At 38.5% G+C, this 17,867-nt stretch overlaps 1 protein-coding gene across 1 annotated transcript in view; it reads left to right on the forward strand.

Moving 5' to 3' along the window:
* Nucleotides 1-1,423: 1,423 nt before the first annotated feature.
* The window catches only part of LUZP2 (leucine zipper protein 2), a 101,563-nt gene continuing 85,119 nt past the window's right edge, over nt 1,424-17,867 (forward strand). Inside the window, exon 1 of the mRNA XM_032445007.1 lies at nt 1,424-1,880. Within this exon, the coding sequence (XP_032300898.1) occupies nt 1,819-1,880 (62 nt within the window). The 5' untranslated portion in view covers nt 1,424-1,818. The remainder of the gene's footprint in view (nt 1,881-17,867) is intronic.

The raw sequence follows: 17,867 nt of genomic DNA on the forward strand, positions 1-17,867 counted from the left end.
AATTAAAGAACTTAGTATCTAAAAACCACAATTCGTTTAAGGTTCATTTACCAGTGAGTATTTGTCTTAGCAGTAACACAGCTTATCTGTGCATGTGGTAACAAAATTAGTGCTGTGATCCCCTGACTGCCTGGAAGTGTACAGGCTGTTCCCAGGTGGATAGAAAGCCTCAATTCCCATACCACAATTTGTATAATTGAGCATTAATTACTCCCTGGTGCCTTGTCTTTGTCTCTCTTCCACCCTGTATGGGTACATATAAAGGAAGGATGAAAGAAGTTGTAGCTGCTGATGGATACCTGGAAGGTGCCTGGTAGAGTTAACTTTTTTATCTGGAAGAGAAAATGAGAAGCTGACTGCACTTTTTATGACCTTTTTACTGTTCTGCCATAAGTATCCATGGCAACGTGACTGTTTCTGATGCTGGGACTGTAGCATCAAAATAACAATAAATGTTGTGTTAAATTACTGCGGTCAAATACAACTTACTGCCAGGTGTGACAGGAAAATATCATAGTTGGGACACAGTGAGTTGTTTTCAGACATTATTTTAGTCTTTTTTTGGTATTATTTATTCCTTTTCCTATGTATATTCCTCTTCTTGTTCTCCTTTTCTCTCCCTTCCCCCTCCCTTTATTGTGGTGTGTGTGTAATTTAATTTATTAATTCTATCTCTAAGCCACATGAAGTCTTAATAAGGGTCAAAACTAATTTTAAAGAGGTTTCCATGTCTATTGGCTTTGATACAACTGGCACATATTCTTCAAACAGTTGAATGTAATGACACACCATACTAAAGTGTAGAAACTTTCATGCATGTGTTGTATAACATAGTTTCTGGATGCCTCTCATGTAATTTGACAGGTACACAGACTGCCAGAACTCTGTCTTCTAATGATCAGATCTCGTTCTTTACTCCGAGGGTAATGAGGTGCTGGCACAGTCTACCCAGAGAACTGTGGATGCCCCATTACTGGAAGCAGTGAGGGCTGGGCTGGATGGGTACCTGTTTGTTTCAGCTGCTGTATTTGTCAGCTTCACTTGTGACAGAGTAAAGAATGCTTGGATTTTGAAAGCATTTTCAATTGACAGTGATTTCTACTTGTATTTTTAAAATCAAGGTCAAGTACAGATGGAATAAAAACACATGAAATAATGTGAAGTAAAGCAGAAAAAAAGAGTCTGAAGTGCTGTTAAAGACTTCTGAGTTGCTTCTACTAGTGAGGGGCTGTTAGAGATGACATAAATATTTCAAAGTATTATTTTTGGGATCTGTTTCTCCTCTTTAACTTGACGTGCCAATGGGGTGAATTCATATCTAACTGCCATAATGATTTGTGAATTCTTGCTGTGCAGAGGTGATACCTCTCCAGATCCAGTCTGTCGGGCTGATTTGTTTGCTGCCTGCTTCAAGCATATCCTGCCTTTGTGCCATGATCCTGTATAGATGTGCTTCAAACAAATGAAGACTTTAATTAGAAAATGATGTTATTTTCATAACGTTTTCTTTCTTCTTCCAGGCGGAATCTCTAAGCACTGTTACCGTAACCTCAGAGCCAAGTGCCAGCTGCTGCCTGCTCGTCCCTCCCCATCCACCACTATCAAACCCTCCAGGACGCGGCTGGAGGCAGCACGCTGACGGATCGCCTGGAGCAGGCTGTGGGCTCGCAGCAGCAGCTCGCAGCCTCTGACATCACTCCCGGAGCTCACAACCCACTCCGAGCTCTTCTCGTATAGTCGTCTGTCGGTCGGGAGAGGAGGCAGGAGACGCTGTGAAGAGGATCGTGGAGGAACAGAACGAAACAGAGGGGCTACATCATGAAATTCCTCCTTGTTTCTTACTTGCTGCTTCTTTTTCCTGCACTGATCTTCAGCACTAGGTGAGTACAGAGAGCTATTTTGCTTACAGTTCTGTTCTGTTTGCTGTTTATTCTTTTACTCTCAGTATTCAGGAGAGGAATATCACAGGTTTCAGTTTCTGATGGGGTTGGAAGTTTAAAGCGCCAGTATCTTCTCTGGTTCTTGTTTTCTTCCTCCTCTTGATCCTCTGAGACACACTGAATCTTTTATTTGATCTCTCTGGGTTTTCATATGCCGTTAAAGAGCTGCTCCTGATCAAGTTGACCCACAGCTTGGAAGATGAAACCAAGACAGTTATAAAAATGAGCTTCATATCTACAGCAGCAATAGCATATACTGTGCTTTATGGCAAATAAGGAAGTCTGAAACTAAGGATGTACTAACATTCTCCTATTCAGTACAGAAAAACAAACACTTAGGTAATCTTATCCCAGCTCAGGCTTTTGCATCTGAGCCTATGGCTTATCCTCTAAGACTCTGAGGTTTATGGCTTATCTTCTTGACTGTGAGATACAGGTGAGGTGTTGCAGTGTTATTTCAATGCCAGGTAACGTTAAAAAGTTAATGTAATCCAGAAGCAGTACAGCATGTCACTGAGAAAGTGAACAAAACCTATTGCAGCCTGAAAATAACAACTACTCCGACTGTTCAGTGCTCTGATGAAATAGTGTCCACTTGCTCAGAGATGGTCTGTTTACTGTGCTGTGGGCATAATGTGTTCAGCCAAGGAAAGATGCAGCTTCTACACTCTGTTGTCTTGTTTAGAGAAGGGTTAATGCTGGCTGCTGAGTTGATATGTCCTAATGACACTGCTCTCAGTCCAGGTTTCCCAAATTCCCATTGCTGATGAGAAAATAAACCTAGATTTAAAGTGTAGCATTTCTCTGCTGTGATAGTAGTAAATACGCTGTCATTTTCTAAGCCCAGAAAGCCTGCTGTCAGAGGATGTGTATGTTCATCGTGAAAATGCTTGTTACCTTAGTCTTCATCTCTCATAAAACATCTTCCTGTAGCTGTTGGTTTGTTTGTTTGATTGTTTTACTCTTTGCAGAAACAAACAAACACGTTTCAAGTCTGAATACTTACAGAGTTTATAAAGGAAAAAAAGTCTGTTTGCAAGCTATTCAAAGGGAAGGGTACCAGGGGAATCACTCAGTGCATATGCAAACACATGAAAATGTTAATTGGAAAAGCTGTGTGGAAAAAGACCTGAATGCTGGAAGAAGGGAGGAGTATCAAAGTGTTTCCGTTACCTTCCTACTGCACCTTTGCTGGGGTGACACTTGTCATGTAGAGACCACAGTGCCAGTCAATATAAAGAACTCCAAGGCTCTTAGAAACATAAATCAGAGAGGATTGTAACATACAAGTGTTTGATAGCTTTCCTCTCTGATTGAATAAGTCTGAGGAAATATTCACTAGCAGCCAAGAGTGAAACTTGTGAATTTTGATGAATATTTCTACTCATTTAGAAGTGATATATTCTTTGAAACTGACCTGTGAATGCTAACTGTGAACATTTTGACTTGGAGGAGCGTATATATTCTTGAGTGTAACTTTTGCACGCAATGATTTGTATTCTTTTCTAATTGATGGCTGAAAATGATAGATGTGAGGAAGTTCACTTAATTCTGCTTGAGTGTACCTTATGTGTTATAAACTGAAGCTTTGGTTTTGATACCAGACTGGTCATCGTGTTCCATAGGATACCAACCCTCTCCTATATCATTAGTGATTTATGAGTTTGGAGGTATTGTACTATCCTGGTCAGCAGCTTCCTACAGTCACTTGATTTTTGACTACTATGTAGAACTTAGAGTAATTTCTCAACAACTCATAATAGAAACTTAAAAAAAAAAAACAAAACAAAAAAACAAAAAAAACCCAACAAAACAGTGCTACCAATATGCTACCTATTGGAAAGAGATGATGCTTTATTCTCTTCCAGCTGAAGATGGTTCTGTCTGCAGCAGTAGTTTTTCTTTGGAAACATAGTTAATGCATTTGCTGGACTGAAATGTAGCAGGTTGTCAGGAGCAGTTTTGTTAGCAAAACACAAGGTCTAATACTTGGTGTGTGAAATTGCTTAGGTAAGGAGAAGCACCTGTCTCGTGGTGCAGAATGTTTTCCACTACGATTTTTTTATGTATGTAAGTTGATAGAGAAACAAAGTATCACTACTGAATACATTAGTGCTGAAATGAATGTATGCATTACTTATTGGGGTTGTGGACAGCAGAAGTCCTTTTTTCCTTGTCATATGTGAGGTTTTGTTCTTTGCCTCAAGTCGCAGGTTTATGGCTTGAGCTATAACAAGCTTGCAGTTCCTGCCTGTTTTCACATTTCCTCAGATGATTTTGTTTGGGCAGATGTTAAGTGATGGTTGTATACAAGTTACTTTATTCACACTGCACTGGAGGCACGTACAAAAATGTGTCCCACTGTACTGCACACAGAGCGTGTAATAGGCAGAGGGTCTCATTCTGCCTGTGTGCTTCTGTGGATGCAGATGCATAAGCCTTCTAACTGGGGAAAATATTATTTGCAGAAGGGAGTATCTGCATGAAGTTATTCATTTGGGTCAGTAACTGAGATCCATGGTTCTGATTATCTTGTCAAAGTAGACTTGCTTGTTTTTAGGTAGAAGGACCCTCTTTTGAATAGTAATAGTTAAAGCTGGAAGCCTTTGGTCACCAAGAGTTTTGCTGTCTGAATGACGAATATCTAACTCAAAGAGCCTTGGTGTGAAGCAAAACTTGTCTTTTCATTTATGTGCTTAAAACACAGAACTTTTCTGTCCAAGCATGAAATTTGCCAGGTGAAAACTGGATTGAAATAGAATTTTATAGTTGAGAATAGGCCCATTGGCCCAGTAGATGCATTTTAGTATCAATATTAATATTACTAAACAGCAATTCTTTAAAAGGATGTGTAAATACCAGGGTTGTGAAAGGCAGAATTTATCTGCATGGCAGTGAAATGGCTGACACTTTCTTTCCTAATAGAACAATTCAGTGGTAGACTTATGGTGCTGATGTTAGAAGACAATCCAGAATTCAGGTGAAATGCCACCTTTTGTTTTATATCCGGAGAAAATCAGTGTGCTCATTTCTGGTAGATGGGTGCTTCTTAATGAAGGTATGGGACTTGGTCTACTGCACAACCATCGTTGAAGCGATGGATATAACGTCAAACCACTTGCCTTATAAAAATTGAGAATTTTACTCAAAAACTTGCTGTTTCTTTTTACTTACACTCCTTTTCATCTCCGACACACTTAGGGCTGATGTTCCAAGTGACTGCTTTTGAGACTGACAGGAGAGTAGGGGGAATCTTTCCCTTTCCTGGATTTTGAGGTGGAAGAGTGAGAAATACTTGTGGTAACATCCCCATCTGTAGCCATATTGCTGTTACATGCTCAAGCAGATGGCCAAAAGCAAACTTCCCTTCTGGGAATCTTAGGCTGAGGTCTAGCAGTGTTGTTCCTTTTTCTCATGTCTGAGTATGAACTGTGAAAAGTAGCAGTTTGATATTCTGATATCTGATATTCTGCTTATTATGCCATGCACAATGCATTTCTGCTCAGGACAACTGGAGCAGAGATACTTATGTAATTTTTAACATTTTCCTTGTTTTCAGGGCAATTGTATTGCTGACATTGCTCTGTTCTCATCTACTGGTTCAGCTGAATACAAGGATACCCAACTAAATTTGTAATCCTTTCTTCTACAAAAATGAATTTAACAGCAACCCGTTCCTAGACAGTGAGCCTTATGATATACCAATCTGCAGACAATTCTCTTTTATGCAAGTTGTCAGAAATCATTGCTTCCTGTTGTCTGGTTTTGCACTGGCTGTCTTGTAAGGGTCAGGTCCGTAAGTATTCTCTGAATGGAAAACAAGTGATGTATTTTCCTGAAAGAAGATTGTTCAGGCTGTCCTTCAGTCTCAATATTGCACCAAGGTTTAAGATGCATGTTGTTATAGATGCTATTTCAGGCATATTAGAACAGCAAGTGCCTTTGAGAAGTGGGATAGGATAAACTGAAAAATTTGTCATTGCATCAAATAATATCTGAAGTGCTTGCTTATCTTGTGCTGTTACTTACCCATCTTCTACCTTTGCCCCATTTCACTCCCATGTTAATTAATCTTCTACTGCATATTAGAGGGAACGTGAAAAATAAAAACACAAAACACTGCTGAAATCTCTGCTGTATTCACTGAAACAGTCTGTTTTAGTGAATCATGAGAGCAATCAATGATTTTTGAGCTGAAGAAATAAGTTGGTGTGGAATTTATCAATACCTTATTTGCCAGTATTAATTGATAGCTTCTATACAAAGCAGTGCAGAGAAATGTCAGATTCCTGATGCACTCTTACTATTCCCTACTATCTGAAGAAAGTAAGGTCAGCATTCCGCCTGCTGTTGTATTTTGCCTAAATGGTTAATGATTCCAGTTGTTTGCAGCATATTTCTGTTGCTGTTTCTAATGAATGCTCGTGGAAGCTGGTTAAAAACCAGCCTGATTGTCAAAGAAGTTGCAGCACTGAAAAAGAAAGAATGTGTGAAGCAACACCTTCCCCTTGTAGTCCCCTTGCTTGGACTTCTTGAGGTTACCATGCCAAACATTGTACCACACCACAGGCTTTGCTACACCTTCAAAATAGCTTCTGTTATAGCACACGTGTTTATCATACTGTACACTCCATGTAACCTCACTGTAGTGAGAACTCTTGAGGATCTCTGCAGTTGCTGTTATGAATGCTTGTAAAACTTGGTTGAATAATGTAAGGGTTTGGGAGGGAAACAATTTGCCAGGCGTTAAGATGATCATAAACAGGAGGGGGATGGACAGCTTATGTGGGTTGATAGTGTTAGGATAAGGGAGAATGTTTTTAAACTGAGACAGGGGAGGTTTGCTGGCGCCATATAGCTGGGCTCACAATACCTGAGGCTTTAAGTGCTTCTGTGATTTTGTTGGTGTGAACGACAACAGAAGTAAGCAAAGCAAACTTAGAACTGGTAAACTAGAAGACTGGGAATGATAGCAACCATTTAATATATACCTTATGGCAAGACTTTTTTCTCATCCTCATCCCTTTTGAATAATTTTTATTGAAATGCAGATGAGAAATGTGTGTGAAAATGGAATTGCTGAGACTGAAAAACTGATGTGCTCTGGGTGTAGATTATGTGTGTGTGTGTATATATATGTATTACATTATATATATATGTATTGCATTAAAATATATATCACATCCAAATGTAGTATTTTGAAGATAAATATTAAGAATATATAGCTTCTAAAAATGAAGTGATTATTTATAGGAAATGTGTCCTGTTAACTTCATCTGTTCATGTTTTTCAGGAAATATTTTCTTCCTCTCCAATGTCACCATTAAGACAGAGAAATACAATGTAATTAGTTGTTGCATACAAGATAGCTCTTCTCTTTCCTGAATTTGTTGCGTTGTAAAACAGTTGGAAAACTTCTATTTAGTAATTATCAGGACATTACCTCCTCCTGTATCTTTGCTTAACAATTGCTTTGGCACTTGAAAACTTCAGGCTGTGTTTATAAAACCATAGCGGTCACATGGATAAAACTGTTCCTATATGTTACTTGGGTAAAATTGATTCGAGAAGAAGCATGTCTTTAGCCATAAGTGAATCCATTTATAGACCCTCACAGTTCTTTTCCCACTTCTTGATTGAGTTATTGTTTTTGTGATTCTGAGTAAAATATCTACTTTTAAATACCTTTTCAAGCAGTTACAGCCTCTCTTATATAGGAAACTGAGAGTTTTGATAGGTGCTTTCAAGCTGTCAGGAATCTTCTCCATTATAAGAAATAGCAACAGATCTGTAATAGTCTCTGTCTTAATGAGGCAAGACCATGAGCTATGAAATATTTTATCTCTATAAGGATTCTGAAGGTTTTGCAGTCTTCATGGACATTTGCCTTCCTTGAGTGACATGTAGTCATTGGGAATATTGAATGGCTTGGCAGGATTCCACTGGAGTAAAGCTGGAAACAGTCTGTTGCTTTAAAACAACAATTTGATCACTTTCAGTCATAGCGAAGAAGTAAGGTAGGCCTGTTTAGCACCTCTGGAGTCACTGTACCATCCACAGAGTTCACTGAATCACCAGGATTCAGTGGGATCCTTGTAGCACTGATAGATTTTTGAATGGAGAATTCCTTTGTTTCTGGACCCACAGAAGAAGTTCATGACTTATTTACTTAATTTTGGGAAGGTCCAAACAACTGTCACTTATGTTATGGGAGTCAGCATTTCACCTTTACTCTTCACCTTTTACTTTTGAGGTGTGTGGTAGCCACATATGTTGATACTGTTCTTCATTTGTTTTATAACTTGCATATGAACAAAAATTGTGGATATTTACCCCATGTTCTTACTGTCCTGACTTTGTGGCACCCTGTTGCCAAGCACACAACATCTTGGGTATGCTAAGCAATCTAACTTACCTTCCTTTCATCTCTTCGAGAGCCATCTAATTCCAGGAGATACAAAGCACTTTGCTTTTGAGCTTGTGGGCCTTGCTTTTATTTTTTGAAGGACATCTGTGACAGCTTGAAGTGTTTGTCCCTAATGAGTAGTGAATGGATTATGTACTGTAGCAATTGTGAAATATTTATCAAATCTACAGTGTCCCAGATACACTCGTAACTGTCCTAGTTTGTCATTTGCATATTTTAAGCTCTTATTTGCCATAAAAATGGCCTTCCTTTGCTTTTCTTAATGTTTGCTACTTAATGTGTTTCATGGGATATTCTCTGTGTACCATGAGCGGGGTTACTGATGATTGAGAGGATGTGTATTCAGTTGGTGGTAATTTGATGAGTGCTGGGACAATGTGCCTCCTAATGTGCAGAAGTGAAGAATACAGGCATCACATAAGCTGTACTTCAGTTTATCTGATAGTTCAGTAGGGAGCTCAAAAGAGTAAACTGTGTATCTGTAAGTAATTAGACATAGCACACTGTCTGTCATGGCTGAAGGATGATTCAGTTCAAAATAGAATCTGCCTATTCTGTCTGAATCCATACTACTAAGAAAAGAAGGAAACAATATTAAGGCTCAATTTAAGAGCCTCTCTCTGAGGTCAATGACTACACAGCAGTGTGAAAATCAGTGTTCCCTACCAACATATGAAGAAATGAAGTACTGTGTTTCAGATGGATCCATCTCAGATCATCAGCTGGCATCTGCAGCTTTATTCCTGCTGTGGATCTGGCCATGCACCAAATGGAGACATCTTTTAATTGTGAGTATTATATCTTTGCCAGCTCAGTTAGCACTTAACGATGTTTTGTTCCAAATGAGTATTTAAGACTGGATTCTTATGCTGAGGTATTTAAGAGCAGCCCCTGCTTAACATAGAAAGTGAAAAACAGTGTTAGATGCTGACTTGTTTCCAAACCTAAGCTGGCTCCTTTGGGAAAACTGCACTGTATGGAACAGGGCTCCCTGCAGACTCTTCCTGTGGGAACCTGTTGCAGCCTTTATGTAGCTATCAGCTGTTTCAGACTGTTTTACTTTCTGTGATGCTGAGCAATCCAATGCCTTCCTTCTTACACACCTGCAGAGCTCCTTCCGAAATCCTCATTTCTTCTGTGTGAGCAGAAGGCATGGCAATGGAGAAGAGAAAATTATGTGTTTATGTGGGGTATAAGTCTATTCATCTCTCTTCTGCCACTCACTGTTTTTCATTAACAAAGGAAATTGATGTTAAGAGTGGACAGTTGGTTTACGCAGACTGCAGTAATTGAGATAACTTTTGTGGATGATGCTTTCCTTTTGCATTTACCTGCTCAAATTAATTAAGGGATTGAAGTTCTTGATAAATCTAGACAAATGGTTCAATTATCAGAACTGTTCCTGGTAAGTGCTGGCGCTACTGTGTTCTATGTTTCAAGTCCACAGGATCTGGGAAGTTATGGGGAAGAATTGTATTATAACTGTATATATATATACACATATAAGATATATACTGTATATCTAGGGAACTGAGTTCAAAATATCTGATCCAGCTTTCCATTCCAGGATGAAAGGAACAGGGGCAGAAAATGAGTTCAGATTTAGAAAAAAGAAGGCTGGTAATGGAGTGAGAAATCCCATTAACTGAGCTTGAATTCCATTTATTTCCCTCAGTGCTATGATATTCACTGAAGCCGTATATAAAATATTAGCATCAGGAAATATTCTCAAGGTTCCCTCAGATGACAGGCATATTCTGACATGAAATATATAATTGTTTTGGTCTCTGAAAGAGAGACTAAAACTGTGGATTCTAATTCGTCTATGAGCTGAAGTGTGGCTTGTAGAACTTGGTAAATGAGGCACAACTGAAACGATGGGACTGCAAAGGAACGTGTCCCACTTGTTACTGTGTCTTCAGCTAAATGGTTTGTACAGCTCTGAAGGGAAGCAGTGTGTCTGAGGCTCATGCATTTGGAGGTTCTGACAGGTGGGTGTGAAAGGTTTGCTCAGCTGCCTGGAGAAGGAATTGCTACTGGAAACTGAACTTGGAGAAATGCAGCTGTCATGCCGCAGTGGAATTACTGTTTCCAACAGGTAGCAGAGTGCAGTGGTGCTTCTGGAGGAACTAATAAGTAGTGAAGGATGCAGAGTAACTTAGCTTGACAGAAATAGAGGTCTGGAAAGATGGGACTTGTGATAGACTGAACTATAGTACTGGAGTTTCCTTAGAGACTGACCATAACACTGAAGGAAGGAGTAGCAGAAATAAGGTGGAGACAGGACTGCAGTGTGCAATCATAAGCACACGTTTCTCCAATTCAGATAATGATTGACTGTGAAAGTCTTGTCATTTTCAGGTAACATGGCAGAAGATCCATTTTCCTCTTTCCTTATACTAGTATTGAGATATTAGACCAGAAGCACAACTGTCTTTGCTATAGGGCATTGTCTTTGTGACAAGATCATGGTCACGCAGCTGTAACTGAGGGAACTGCATCTCATTCCCTTGGACTTGTTTTCCAGTGCACTGCAACAGGGCAGACGGTCTCATGTTTGTGTGCATCAGAATCACTGTTATTTTTGTGATAGTTAGTGTCATAAAGCTGCTTTCTCCTTCAAAAATACTTTTGGGAAGAGGACATGAGAGTGAGGCTTTGAGTGAGTAGAGTCTGCAGTGGGAAAGGTGGCCTTTATCTCCAAAATCCTGAGGATGATACGCTGTTGAAAATGAATTATTTTCCTCTTGAACTATTCCACTGGCCTGAGGAAATAAGCTTTTTGAATGCTTTTCAGTAAGCACTGAGAGAAGAATCAGAACAGTTTCATTAGAGTTATGCATGGAGGATAGTGAGCAAAAAGAATGGGACTTGTGGAGAGCGACATAAAAAAATTATGCTGCTTAGAAGCAGAAAAGCCCTTTCATCAGGAAAAGACGGGGAAAAAGAGTAAATGTCATAGAGTAACAGCTTGACCAAAAAGATAATTCAGATGTTTGGCAGTACCGTGAAGTAATGCTTTCTTGGGTGAGATGCTACAGAGAATGGGTCATTGCCCACCATAAAGGGTGTTCAGTGTGTGCTTGCCTGCCTACTGTGTTTCTCAGTATTATATCTACACCCAAACCATAACCCCCTTTGGTTGCAGATAGAATTCAACTCCAGCCTCAGTCAAGCACAGTCAGAATCCCACTGACAGAACAACTGCTGCACTTGGTCATGAAAGCCAGCATTATAACTGAAGTCGATGCAGTCCTCAGAATGCTTTTGCATTGGTGCAGTCAGTATTTGTAGGGACACTGCAGGGAAAATGATACAGCTGAAAGGTTGTCTTTCAGTCTAAATACTGGTGTATTTGTACATGTTGGCAATGTATTAGCTGCTGCTTACATTATCTCAACATTTTCTTAGAGATTTCTAGTTCCAAATAGTATTTCTGCAAGGTTTCGTGAAGCTATTAAGAAAATCTCCCCTTGTCAAGTCACTGTACCTGGCTACTAAAGATTGAATATTCTATAAAATAAAGGAATAAAGGTCTTTTGTGTACTTTCATAAACTATTTCAGGGTTGTTTTTTTTTTACTAGAAAATATATGAACTTTTCTGTGGGGAGATTTTATACGCAGCTTTGTAATGGATAAACAGAAGTTAATTAAGAGGAACTGAGACCTGAACCTGTAAGCTGTTCTTATCCTAATTTGTTAAAAATGACTTGTTTGTACTTTCAAATGAAGATGTTTCTATTTTATGCATCTTTTCATTCTTTTCATAGGCCCTCTGTTGTAGCTTATGTTGTTATCATAGAGACTGTGGTATTATGATTGTTGTTGGTACAACATTTTAGGCTTTGCTATTATTATTAGTTTGTTTACTTGATCATAATGAACACAATACTTTCTAAGGGTAAGAAAGACAAATTGAAAAAGAAAACTTAGGAACAGTAGCAACTAGTAACGCTTTGAATTTGATAGGTTTATTTCTAGAGGAATGAATAGACATCCCTCAGCCTCCTTAGGTGCGTAAGTAGAAATGGCCAAAAAATGATGAAAAGGCACGTAAAAAGTAACTTCTATTTATCTGTTAGATAAAAGAAATTACTGTTTCAAGGATTGACAAACAAAATGATGATGTGCTAGTAAAGTCTACAGATGCAATAATCATGTCTGTGCATGTAGACAGTAAAATTGCTCATGAATGGTGCAGATTTAGGCTGGTGACGTTGCTATGGATGTCAAGTTGAGGAAAAAATACACCCACAAACCTGTCAATCTAGTATTTGTGCTGTGTATGTAACCTGCCCAGAATCAGGTGGAAGATGGAAGAATCAGTCTTTTAATATCAGGAATTCAATGTTTTTTAAATCACCTGTTCACCTCATTGATTTTAATGCAAGTACATCCCATTAAAATAGCCAGTAGTCAGATATTTTCAAATTTAGTTACTGTTAACATAACATACTTAACAGCGCCCATTTAAAGTGCTTCTACTTGATATAGACTGGTTTGCTTAGTGATAGGGATTAGTACATTAATTTAAGAACCAATATATTAATTCAAAAAAATAAATAAATAAAATCAAGGGGTTCAGTGATGAAATTGATGGTGGAAAAAGGGGAAGAAGCAGGTGGACATTCGAAAACTCTAAATACCACTGAGCATGCCCAAAGGGACATTATCATACATCTGTGATACCTTGTAAAATAATGGATATGTAGGCCAAAGTACTGCATATGTTTGTCTTAACTGTATAAATATACAACCTGAACTCTGAGAGCACGTACTTACTTGTCAAGTAGCCCGGTGTGCATTGTGAGGGATAAAGGAATGCTACTTTCTAACACCACATTGGAGTTAGAGAGTTTTCTTCCTGGATTTTGTATTACATACTACTTAAAGTAAATGGAAAAAGTGACAAAAGCAAAATACTGTGGATACTGTGAATTTTCAGGCTGCCATGACACAGAAGGGTGGTCCAGACCTGCTTTCTCTGGTTTTCAGCATTAATGGTTATGGATATGGCATACAGTTAATGATCTTTAATGGTACCTAATTAGCTTTACAGTGCAGCGGAAGATTTTGTTGGAATTAGTGGAATAGTTCTTTTTCATGTAAGTCTAAAAAGTATGACTTAGGTGACCATCCCATAGAAATAAAGGATTGAGTTAATATGAGTATTTTCTTCCTTCTTATTTCCTAATGTCACATCAAAGCTATTTCTTGTATTTTTCCTCCAGATGTAATTCAGAGCAGTAGTTAAATTTGGCAGAGGGAAAAAAAAAACCCAGAGCTTTAAGGAGAATGAATTTCTATTTTCTTGACTAAAATAGTATTAGACCAAGGAATTACGCCTGTTCGGTATTAATACATAGTCTCTGTTGAAAAATCTGTGTGAATCACTTTTGTTGTTTCCTGTTCAAGTGTGGCCTTAAATGATCCCATACTAATTTACTTGAATTTATCTACTGGAAAACAGCAACTTCAAGGAAGATTAGTGAATAATAAATGGCTCTATGAGAAACTTTATGCTGGTGTCTTAAGTGAGCGAAGTCTTCTGTGTCTGCTCTTCGTGAATTTAGTCACAGCTTTAGTACAGTTAAGGAAGCGACAGCAGTATTCTTTTCTTTCAGTGTATTACTCTTTGCAGCCCCTTCTGCTGACAGCTGAAGCCTGTGAGAAGATTTTTTTCCTAACTGTGACTGCGAAGCCACATATATTGTGACCAGAAGTGTCCAAGTCATGTCAGTGAAACTGAATTGGTTTTGTACCTGTCTGTACAAGATTTATACGGTTTGGGGAACAGTGGAAGGAGGATGTAACTTGATTTCAGCTCTTGACAGGAGCACTGGACTTGCACCTGAAATATATCAAATAAGACTACTCCTCCTTAATGTCAAGAAGAAGAGATGAAGAACTTTGTAATGCAATTTTTCTTCCTGTTGAGTTGTTTATGGAAGAACACAGCTTGTAAAACAGACAAAAATCATTTGACTTGCCAATTAATGTACCTTGGTCATAAGTTTTGATGACGATCGTATAATATAATTGGTTTTGAATAATTTACGCTGTAGAATTGCCTTAACTCTAACTAATGCTAATCGCTGTGCCTTTTGGTTGACCTTGAGCTGTTCTTCCCCAATTTGCAAAATTTCCATTGCTTGTTATGCCACAAAGAGCAACTTTATTTTTTTGGTGCACTATAGCCCAAAGCGATATATGTGAAATGCAAGGCAGAAGTTTCTTGCATCTGGTGACTGTAAAGATGAGAGGAGTCTATTGTGATTTTAATGCCTTTGTAAAAGCAGAATCGTTGAGAAAAATGAGGCTGCTGACACACCAACCAGAAATGAAGTGGAAAGATTTAGAATGAGTGCTCACTCGTTCCTTTTGATAAACTAATATATTGGTCTTTACACTAATGTGCTGATCCCTATTGCCAAACTAGCCTATATCAGCGAGATGAAATAAGAAATAAAATGGATCTGACTGCATTCCATTATATCCATTTATTTCTGAGGCTTTCACCTTGTCAGAGACTGGTAAGGAGACAGAAAAAGGTTAACCTTCCTTGAAACCCAGTGAGTGGGATGAGGCACAGCTCTCTCTCAGGGTTCTAGTGTGGATACAGCTCTGCAGGGCTACAGGAGATGTGGAGGTGACTGGAATGAGTAGTACTGTGGAGGCTCTGGACATGATGGTAGGTTACTGTTGTGGTAATGTACCTTGCTAAGTATCCCAGGAAACGTGAAGTAGGCTGGAGATTTCATTGAGAGGACTAATGAAAAAGGCTGGGAAATTAGTTTTGTTGCATTTTACTTTCCTTCCCACAATTCATGATTCTTTAAACGGCATCATAAATTCTTTCATTTATGTAGGTAAACAGCATTAAGTAACATGCAAAGAATTTTATATTGCAAAACGTAGAGAATATATGGGCATGCAACAGAGTCAACTAACTTTGTTAACAAAGAATTATTAAAAAATCACTTTTTAAAGGTAGGAACAGACAAATAGCTGAACAATCTCGGGAATAGTTCTAGGTGTTTCCAGTTGTGGTAGATATAATAGTGATGTGAACACTGATGGGATTCTGTAGTACCCCAGCAAGTTACTGGTACTTGTGTAGTAGTGATGTCTAATGATGCCACTGTTTATCATATCAGATGAGTGTTTGCATGGAGTTGTATAATGTATGCATGTAGGAATGGTTTGGAGTCATAGCTGTAGTTGAATTAATATCAATGTAGCAACAATCAGTAGGCAGACAAAATCATAACTAAATATTTATAGAAGTATTTGCTTTGTAGTTGTTCAGAGCATGGTTCTTGGAAGGAACGATGACTTATTCAATGTTGAATGAATGCAGCTAGTAGTTGTAGTAAATTTGTATCTTCAAATTCTTTTTCTTTAATCTATAGGAAAAGCCTTCTTCAGAGTCTTTTGCCATAGGTGTATTTTTGAAGTTGGTTCTTCCTTTATTTATGAGGCTCTATTTATCTTGGTGCATTTTCTTATTCATGAACTTTTTGTGTGATCATTATTTCTCGCAATAACACAGAGAAGATCTTAGAGGTTCACTAGTTTGTAGCATTCTCTTTAAAGAAGAAAGATTTTATGCCTAATAGTGTCTGTATTAAAAAGAAATGCTAGTGATGATGAGCATTAAGTAATTGAAAAATCCTGCTGAGATCTCTGATGTTCTTTTAGCATTTAGTACTTTGCTCTCACTTCTTGAAGGTTTCAGAAAGCCTCCAGTAAAAAGAAAAGTTGCCATTGTGTGCTTTTATGGGTTGGCTCTGGTGGATATGGGTGGCAATGGATTTAGCTTTCTGTGTAGTGGTTCTTATGGTGCTGTAGAATCACTAAGAGTGGAAAAGGCCACTAAGATCACCAAGTCCAGTGTCAATCCACCCCCAACTTGCCCACTGATCGTGTCCCTTAGTGCCACAACTGCACAGTTCTTGAACACCTCTAGGGACAGTGACGATATCCCTGACCAATCTGTTCCTCTACCTCACCTGTTTTTGCTGCTGGAACAGTGTGGATAGCCCACTCGTGTTTTTATTCTTATGTAACAGTACTTGCAGAGCACCAAGACAAAGGTTTTTCTTCTACCACTTGGCTCCAGAGCAGCAGTTATGTTTGGATTTTGCAGGACAGCCAGGGTTGCTGTCCTGTATTGGTTGAGATATTCTATGACATATAGAGTGTGCTGGTGTCAGTCCCCTCTGTCCCTGCCAAACTGTACATCCTGCTCAGCAATGAGTGGAGGAGGGTTATCTTCCAGGGCAGCTGTTGCTTGGCACCTGGTCATGGATCTGCTTGTGGAAGGCAGTCAGTGCATTGCTTTCCTTTGCATTGCTTTCCATCCATTTATTTATTTGTTTTTGTTTTCCCATTCTTTCCTTGACCTATTAAATTGCCTTAATCTTGAGACACAGGTTTATCACTTTAGCTTTTCCTGTTCACCCCAAGGACTGTGTGTGTGAGTGGCTGCCAGCTGGGGTCAGTCCACATGACAAGGATAAAGATGGTATGAACAAAAAGCTTGTAGACTGAATGCTTCAATATTTTATTTAGAGGCAGATTTAAAGTGGAGGTGAATAAGAAGAGAGGGTTTTGTTTTTAATATTTCAGGAGATTGTGTATCTCTTTATTCATATGCTGTAGCAATTTACTCTGTGATGTTGTTTTGGTTCTATGTGGTATTCAGCAAGGGAAGTGCTATTTTCACTCTTTATAAGTAAGAGACAGTTTAGTGTCAGAGTTTTACTTATAGTTCACATGATGGATTTCTTCTGGTCCAAATATGTTTCTCCAAGCTGCTTCATTGGGATGAGGTGGGAGCTGGGGTCTGTGGAAGACAATGTTTTTTACTGCAGAGTTTTTACTGAAGGGCTGACAGTCTTTGTCGGTTGTGTTCTAAAGAATTCAAGTCGAGGTATCATAGATGCTCCTTTTAAGTTGTGCAAAATACTAAATTATTCCTATTGTAACGTTTGTTTCTTTGTAGTTGCTCAGCTCTAGGAGTAGTGTGCTAATTAGGGCTATTTCAGTGCTGCTTATAACCTTCTCTTTACTGGGAATCAATGATAAAGGCCAACTGTACACATTGAAATTATGTTATGTTTACTTGAAAGTGTCTGTGTGATATGTATAAGACTGTATGTATACTTTTCAAATCCAAATTGGAAATACCATTGGGGAAGTAAATTACTGTGTGGAAAAAATGTTTGCAGGATGTAATGGTGAGGCTATATCTCAGTATTTACAAACTCTTTGTACCATAGTGTGGTAGAGGACATGTAGATTTTGTTGAAGTAATTTGATATTTCAGTATCTTCCTGATCATCCCTGATTTCTCTTTGCTAGCATACTATTGTTGCAGAGTTGAAGGGCTTGAGCAAAGAAAGAGTAAAGAGCAACCTATGGATACAGGAAAACCAGACGAATGTTTATATCCTACTCAGGTAAAAATTTATTGTTAAAATCAGGTTGTTTTATT

Source organism: Coturnix japonica, chromosome 5 (assembly GCF_001577835.2).
Source record: "Coturnix japonica isolate 7356 chromosome 5, Coturnix japonica 2.1, whole genome shotgun sequence".
Taxonomy (NCBI): domain Eukaryota; kingdom Metazoa; phylum Chordata; class Aves; order Galliformes; family Phasianidae; genus Coturnix; species Coturnix japonica.